The following is an 8,779-nucleotide window of genomic DNA, read 5'->3' as shown; positions in this document are numbered from 1 at the left end:
CTTTGTCGAGCTATTTGTGGCACGCTCGTTTCTGAAATATAATCGAATAGCTCAGTGGGCTTCACCTGGCAACATAAACAATTGTTTAGTTTGATTTATATTTTTAAAGTTATTTGTTTACCTTTCCTATACTTTGCACTCCTGATGTGTTTTGTACTGTTTGTTGTTGTAACCTTCTGACCCGCCCCTACTGGACATCTTTGAAAAGTAGCTTTACAGCTCATGGGATTTCTCCAGGATAAATACATATTCTGATTCTGAAATCGTCATGAATCCATTCCCTTTGTGCGTGGTTCCATACCATGTATGGCGAGCAGAACCAAGGGGATGTAACTAATGTTACATAAGGGCTCTGTACTCGTTCTCTGCAAAATCGATATTTTGTTTGGTTTTGTTGTTGCTGTGCTCACGCATCGCGGATCTCTGTCCGGGCAACTCGCTAAACGGGGACAACCCTGTAACAAATCAAACAAACTCAACGAACCAACGCATCGTTACACAGCCAGCAATGTGGTCATGGCATCAAGTTCCTATCGACACGGTGGGTTGGGGAGTCTTAGATCAACTGTCACGGGTGACAAATTCCACCTCTCCACACGGTAGGTCCACGTGTCGCACTCAGCGGATCGTGACACCCGTTCACGTGGAACGTCGAAGTTAAGTCAACCGGGACATCTTTAAGCTCATCTTAAATTCCTCATTGTGAGAAAGGTTTTTCCCGTGGCTGAACAGCGCAGAGTGCAACGGAGATCTTGAGATCTTGGGAAGCAAAGCAGGATGGAGCCTTGGTAGTGCGAGGACGGGTGCCCAACTCAGATTGAAACGGGTGTCACGGGCTGGCTGCGGGGCTCTGTTGTGGTTAGCAGAGGGCATCGCAGCACAGTGCATTGTTTTACTGCTGGTCTGCTCTCCCGCAACGATGCTTCGTACCGCCACCAACACGCGCGTACCCGGCGCGGTGAAGTACGGCCAGATAACCCCCATGACCCGCGACACGTCGGGTGGCCTGAGTCCAGCGATGGATCGACGAAAGGGGCCTCTCTGTGCGCGCGCGCAGCGTGCGCACGGACGGTGCGGCGACGTTCGGCGAGCGCTCACCGTCTCGCGCGATCTCTCCGCAGCTACTGCATGGACCACGACATCCAATGCATCGGTCTGCCGTGCCCCAAAACGGTCACGTCTCCGCCGTGGGATCCTGCTGGTGGGTGCCGCCGTGAGCTCTTGGCACCCCCGGGGTGGGAAGGCGTTCGCGTTCGTGTAGCCGAACGCGGCGTGTTGTCGGTGAACGCGGCGAGCGGTAGGAGGATTTGCGCCGCACTAAGTGAAAGACGCGTTCAGCGAACTGACGTAACGAGAAAGTTTGCCGACGTACGATGAAGGTCGCACACGCGGTGCGATGACGGGACACTTTTAACCGAGGGTGCAATGATTCTTGATAGCCTCGTGCATGAAAGAATGACATTTTATTATAATAATAACAAAAAATAGCTGCTATCAATTTCTGAGCCTGAGTTTTCTTTAAAGATGTTCTTTTTCAGTCGGTAAAGTTTGCTTGCCAACATTTCTTACAGATACCGTGCGTGTCTGGTGTGCATTTATTTTTATTCCACAGACGCGACCTCACCACCTTGCAATGTCGATTCCACCACAGCCACCTGTCGATTCATTCCACCGGGTGAGTTTCATGTCCTCGTCGTTCACGCATTCCTTCATCGATTCATTCACTCCCAGGTGAGAGCGCAGCTTATATATTTAATTCATTGTCACTATAACGTCACAGATTCACCTTACTCGTAATAGTGTGACTTCAACCACAGTCCACGTTGCTCCAATCGCGTCACTCCATCTCCCGTCTGTCTTGTGCCCCGTTATAACGATGAATAGTGATTACGTTGAACCAAAATTATACAAACTGTGTATATGCATGCATGCATACCTGCATGTGTTAACCAAAAACAATCTACAACACTACGCATGTGCATGTGTGTGTGCGTGGGGAGCGGTGGTGTTGCAATTAGTGCAATGTGCTATGAACCCCGTGACCCAGTTCAATTTCTGCTCATGGCCAACACCAGTGACGATTATCTGAACCGATCCTGGGCCTCTCCTAGGCCGAGTACCTGGTGCGGTGTGTAAACATCGCCACTAGGGAGACAAAGGCGGCCGTGTGTGGTGCCGGCCACCCACCCCTTTGTGTGCCATCGCGGCCTTCATAGGTGCTTGCTTGCCCTAAACATCTGTTAAGCCTATACAGATACTCTTTGCCTTTGTGCGTGGGTGTGTGTGCTCGCTGACAGCACTTGCCCCAAAACTCTGTTAAGGCTTTCCGGTGGATCTTTCCCTTTGTGCGTGCGTGTGTGTTCAGTAACAGCACTTGCCCCAAAAGTCTGTTTAGGTTATACGGGGGGCTGATAATTGGTTTTTTACCCTTCTATCTGGCAACAAAACTGACACATTTTTTACAAGGAGTCATGTTTATATAGACCACAATACCTGCAGTCATAATGCAAACAAAAAAAACATAACTCTGATAATGTGCACTGTCCTTGAAGTTGATTGGTCCACACCCGAGACAGCTTTCCTTAGAGCCTAGTCTCACGTGAGTTGGACCAGATGACGCCAAAAGGCGTCAGATAGAAGGGTACAAAACCAATTATCATATTTTTTACTGGCAAATGAGATTCCAATGGTATACGGGGGGCTCTTTCCCTTTGTGCGTGGGCGTGTGCTCGCTAACCGCACTCGCCCCAAAACGTCTGTTAATGCTACACGGTGGTTGGGGGATCTTTGCCTTGTGCCGCCGTCACAGAGGACTGCCCGCCCGAGGACCTGCACAAGTGCGCGTACACGTGCGAGGCGACGTGCCACGCGTACCGCTACTCGCTGCTCGAGTGCCAGGCGGGCCACGACGAGTCCTGCATCGACGTGTGCGGCGAATACCCGCGCTGCGCCGAGGGGTACCTCGTGCGAGACCCTGAGACGTGCGTGCGCGTCACCGAGTGCACGTGCTCGCTGCCCTGCGGCACCGTCATCCCGGTGAGCCCGCGCGCGCGCGCTTTCTGCCTCTCGCTTTCACACCAATCGGTCGTTCGTCGAAGGCTTCATTGCGTGTTCCTCTCTCTGTATCTCAGGGTAATTCTCCGTGTGAACACCTCTCTAAGCTGTTTTTAACATCTTCCCCTTCTGTGCACACTTTCTATTTTATTCATTAATGGCCGTGTTGTGATGTGCATGCCATGGCATGCGATATGCATTTATTCATGGATAAAAAATACTTCCAAGCACAAAGGCATGATTTTGAAGACATTCATGTGTAAGATTTTGCTATCTTGTTATACTTTAATTTGTCACGCCAGGATGCCTAACAATCTATTTTATTGACCAATCATTATATGCCTCTAATAATAATTTTTAAAACTGCCCATAATGCAACAGCAGTCTTTGACACCTAGGAAATTCTTTAGAAAAATAAATCTCAAAAGGAATAATGCATATTTCACCAAATTACTGAAATCGTGTCCATGAGATGCGACTGCTGTATTTATTAGAGTTAGTACTTCAAATCAATGTGTCTTAGAGGTGATCTGTTCATTTTCAGCCCGGAGGAATGTGGGAAAACGTCCCCGAATGCTTGAGATACTACTGCTGGAACAACATGCTGCAGCAGCAGGAGATACCCAACTGCAAGCCGGAGACAACCACTCCACCACCTTGCACGTCGACCACAACACCTGCGACGCCCTGCAGCACCTCCGCTCCCCCAGCACCTCCCCGCAGCACCCTGCCTCCTTGCTCAGGTTTCACGACAGCACCACCCGTCAGCAAGATCTCGACAACAGTCACCAGCGTGCAAACGACCGCGCCCCCGTGCGGAAGCACGGTCCCATGCGGCACGACCGTCAGCGGCGTCACGACGTCAAGCACGAAGGACACGTCCGGAACTACGCCCGCCACCAAGATCACAACCCCGGGATCGGAGTCGACCACGCCATGTGCCTCTGGAGGACCGTGCAGTTCCACCACACCTCCTGGAACAGTTAGCACATGCAGCACGGAGTCACCTGCCACAAAGACAACTCCGGCAGTGACGAAAATTGTCACCACAATCGTACCGCCCACTGGTACGGCAGCACCTCCATGTAGTTCTACCGGTCCAAGCGGTTCCACGGTGCCAGTACCAGATACCCCATGCAGTGCCACAACTGGGATCACAAAGACAACTGAGCCGCCTCCGAAGGTGGTCACTACCGTAGAACCAGCTCCTCCATGCGGTTCCACAGGTCCATGCAGTTCCACACCCCCTGGCCAACAGTCTGTTTGTAGCACTGCACCAATAACCAGCAAGACGACTCTGACGCCGCCGCCTGTTACGAAGGTAGTCACCACCTGTGCACCAAATAGGATAGAAACGAATCCCCCGAGTAGCTCGCCTGGCCCATGCAGCACCACGGTGCCCTGTGGCGGATCCACGTGCCAACCCGGTGTTTCGACCGCGACGACACCGGCAACAAAATCAACACCCAGCACAATACAAACCTTCAGCAACGCACCGCCAACTGGAACCGACGCTGTGGCCCCGTGTGGACCCGCTGCGCCCTGTGGCACGACAGCTTCTGGCAGCTCAGCAGTGCCGGGCGGTGAGGTGGCGACTGAAGTTGTTTACCCACCAGAGAGCAGGGCAGCGGTAACACCTGCGCCGTGCAACTCAGGAACAGTACCTGGGTCAGATGTGACGACTTGCAGCACCGTTACACCATTCACCAAGACAACTCTGACACCTCCACCAGTTCCTCAAAACAACCTCGTTGAAACGATACCACCATGTGGTTCTAGCGTAACACCTGCTCCTGGCGAATCTGCTTTCAGCAGTGCAGCACCCTCCAGCAAGACGACTCTGGTGCCTCCGTCCTTTGTGGACGTGCCAGTATCTGATAAAAATGTGATTGAAACAAGTCCTCCATGCGTCTCGACTTCCGCACGTGATGTTACACCAGCACCAGCACCAGGGACAACTGTTTGCTCTACCACTACAAGCCCCTTAACCAAGACGACACCGGCTATCAACATTGTGATTCCAGACACATTTGTACCCGGATCTGAAACAAATCCATCTTGCGGCTCCTCTATCCCGTGCGGCTCTGCAGTTCAGGGCCTGGATATCCCATCACCAACGTCCAATTTTATACCTCCACCAGCCAATAACGACGTTGCTTGTAAGACAACAGTTCCTCCTTTTGTCATCTCATTGTCCACAAGTCATCTCCCCCCACCAACTTCTGAAGCTACTGCCATTCCGGAAACCACACTTATTCCGTGCGGCTCCTCCACTCCATGCGGTTCTACTACTCCAGGTGGCCCTATAATAGCAAGGTTGGACACAACTCCTTGCAGTGGTATAACAACGGTTTCCAAAGAAACATTGACGCCCCCCGCTCCAACGACTAAAATATCTCAAGCTCCGACTGCCAGCTGTTCGTCTGCAGCACCGGGTAGCCCGGCAGGTGACTCAAGTGTAAGTGGGAAAACACCGGATTCTGGACTTCCAAGTAACCAACCGGGAACGAATACCTCGCCAACAAACCCGGATTCTTCGAGCAGTCCTTGTGCCGTGATTTGTGACACAGACATTGTAAATGTACAAATTTCTACAGATATCTTATCCAGTTCAACATCTAAACTAACGAGTAATGTTGTCAGTCAGAATAAGTACCCATCGGGCCAGAACAACGTTCCAGGAACATATGACAGCCAACAGGGTGGCGTTCCTGCAGCTGATGGAACCATTTGCAGCGTTACAACGCCCGCCAGTCAAACAACACTGGCGCCCTCAAAAGACATCGTTGCACCAGGTTCTGATGGAGGCAGACAATCTGTTCTGCCTTGCGATGCCAGCATTCCATGCGGCTCGACGACACCTGTGGAAGGTGCTCCTCCTCCAGCACAACCACCAGCCTCCAACATCATTCCTCCAGTTGTATCAGTAATTTCGGAAACGACAGTTGCTCCATGTGGGTTAGCATCACCTGCGCAACAAGAATCAACTTGCAGTCCAATAACGGGCTTCACCAAGACGACATTGACGCCACCACCGGCAAATAATGAGATTCCATTGGACGTAATATCTACCGTTCCTTGTAGTCCCACTGGTGTCTGCAGTTCCACAGTGTCTTCCCAGACGCCAGCACCGACCACAAAACTTAATCCGAATTTTGTTGACGTGGTTTACAGTAATCCACAGACAGTACCGGGCAGTGATGCGGCATCTGTCGCAGAAACGCCACCCGCTTGTGCGACGACGTCGTTACCCCCAGCCACGATTAACAATTTGATTTCTAAAAATTTAGTCACTGAGCCAGTTTGTGGAAACACAGTCCCGTGCAGTTCAGGATCATCTATACAAGACATTGTGACTACATGCAGCACTACAACCCCTATCTCAAAGACAACTCTAACGCCACCACCAGTCACCAAAGTAATTATCCCACAAGACAATATTGTCAGTGGAATAGAAGTAATTTCCCCTCCAATCAACTCTGGCAGCCCAAGTGGCTCCTCTGGTTCACTGGACGCGACCATTCCATGTGGCCCTACCACGTGCGGGCCAAGTGCTGGATCTACAGAGACCCCACCTGCCACAAAGACAACACTCGTGTCCTCACCCAGCAACAAATTGATCGTTGCCGGCGAGATACCAAGTGCATCCGGGACATCATCACTCCCAAGTGATTCCACATTACCTGTGCAGAGCTCGGTTTGTAGCTCAACTACAACTCTGACACCTGCACCAACAACGAAAGTTTCAGGACCAGCTGTGCCATGCTCTGGAGGATCATCTCAGGCAGGTGAATCTGTCCCTTCGTCCGAGTCTTCTAGTCCATGTGGTCCAACCACACTGGCACCACCATCAACCACAAAGCTAAGCCAAGTGGTAGATATCGGGACGTGCAACAATCCAGAAACAACACCATCAGTTATTATCAATGTACCATCAGAGGGCACCAACGCTGGCGTAGTTTCAGATTTGATATCACCCCCATCCGATTCCATTGTTCCATGTGGTTCTACGTCATCATCATCACCAGCTGTAAAGGAAAGTCTGACGACTTGTGCCGTTCCAGGGACAACGTTGCCTGTCTGCTCCACTACACCTCCATCGTCGAAAACAACACTCACACCACCACCGTCTAATAAGGTTTCAACAGTCGTGCCCGATGTGCCTGTCCCATGTTCAACAGTGCTCGCATATGCCGGTTCTAATGAAAATATTCCCCCAAGTGGCTCTATTCGTCCAGTTTCAGGATCCAACGTTGTAGAACCACCCGGTGTATTTGAAACAGTTCCCCCCTGTGGCCCTACAACAGGACCCGATTCGTCTCTCTGCAGTACTACAACTCCAGTCACTAAGACAACGCTGACGCCGCCACCGTCTGCTAAGATTTCCGCCATCTCCACAGTCGCATGCGCAACGGAGCCAACGAATGCAATCAATGTGCCACTGAGTGAGTCTGCGGGCCCGTGTGCTACCACGCAAGCACCTGGGAGGGCGGTGACCACTTGCAGCGCTGTAATAACGACCGCACAGACCATCGTTGGTCCAGAAGTCCCAGCCGGAAGTGATACGGCTTCTTCATATGAGTCCACAACACCTGGACCAGGCGCCGCTGTTTCAACCACACTGCCAAGCTCAAAGACGACAGTGCCAGTCGCACCAGTTAACAAAGACATCATTACTACCTGTGCACCGAGTGTGCCAGACGTAACATCCCCATCCTGTGGATCCACAGCACCTGCACCAGGAACCACCGTTTCCAGCACGATACCTGATACAAAAACAACAGTGCCGGTCGTACCTATCAATAAAGACATCTTTACTACCGCTGCACCATCTGGGCCAACGCAAGATATCCCCTGTAGCTCAACGACCTTTACAACTAAGCCAACTCTGACACCTCCACCAGTAACTAAAGCTATCACATCCGCTCAACTTGAAGTGGTTGACACCGCTTTACCTTTGTGTAGCAATACTAGTCCTAGTGGTCCAACAGGAACAACTCCATCTGATGTTATAACTACAACACCTTTTACGAAGACAACACCGTCAACTACACCAATTACTAAAGTCATCCCAAGCACGTGTGTAACAGGTGTTCCTGAAACAACACCATCGCGTGGATCTCCAACACCTGGGCCAGACATACCTTGCAGTCCTACGGCAGCAACCATCACAAGCTCTGCACCAATATCCATCAATATCATCACCACTGCTGGGCCACAGTGCTCTACAGAATCTTCCCCAATACCGCCAACCACAAAAATAAGCTCCACTGCGGGTATTGTGACCTGCAATGCTCCAGAGACGACGCCTGTAAAAGACGCAGCCCCCTTGAGTACACCGTGTGGATCCGCACCAGTGGTCACCGACACTATTCTGACGCCACCAGCGGTGACTCAAGCGGCTCAGAGCAATGGGGTAGAGGCAATCGCGCCACCCGCCTGCAACAGCCCATCCGGTGGTACACAACCGGCACAAGAAGGAACTCCATGCGGCCCCACAACAACATCTGCACCGTCTCCTACGACGAAAGTCGTGTCTCCGGAAGGACCAACACCTGCTCCCTGTGGACCTGCGAGTGGTGCGTCGAGTGTTGTGAAAGGTAAGGCCCTCGGGGCTCCACTCCCAGCCTTTAGCTGCATCGTTTCATTGTCAGGAGTTTGTATGAGTCAGCGTCAGTTGAGAAATGCAGAGTAAGCAGGTTATGCAAAAAATATATATGACGAT

The 8,779-nt window shown here is 51.5% G+C and overlaps 1 protein-coding gene across 1 annotated transcript in view; it reads left to right on the top strand.

Annotated features, from left to right (window-relative positions):
* Positions 1 to 3,618: 3,618 nt before the first annotated feature.
* The window catches only part of LOC144721000 (uncharacterized), a 39,913-nt gene continuing 34,752 nt past the window's right edge, over positions 3,619 to 8,779 (top strand). Inside the window, exon 1 of the mRNA XM_078598262.1 lies at positions 3,619 to 8,654. Coding sequence (XP_078454388.1) covers positions 3,656 to 8,654 — 4,999 coding nt within the window. The 5' untranslated portion in view covers positions 3,619 to 3,655. The remainder of the gene's footprint in view (positions 8,655 to 8,779) is intronic.

This window comes from Lampetra planeri, chromosome 10, assembly GCF_965212315.1.
Source record: "Lampetra planeri chromosome 10, kcLamPlan1.2.h2, whole genome shotgun sequence".
Lineage (NCBI taxonomy): Eukaryota > Metazoa > Chordata > Hyperoartia > Petromyzontiformes > Petromyzontidae > Lampetra > Lampetra planeri.
The sequence above is the reverse complement of the archived record's forward strand: the minus strand, read 5'-3'. Positions and strand labels throughout refer to the sequence as shown.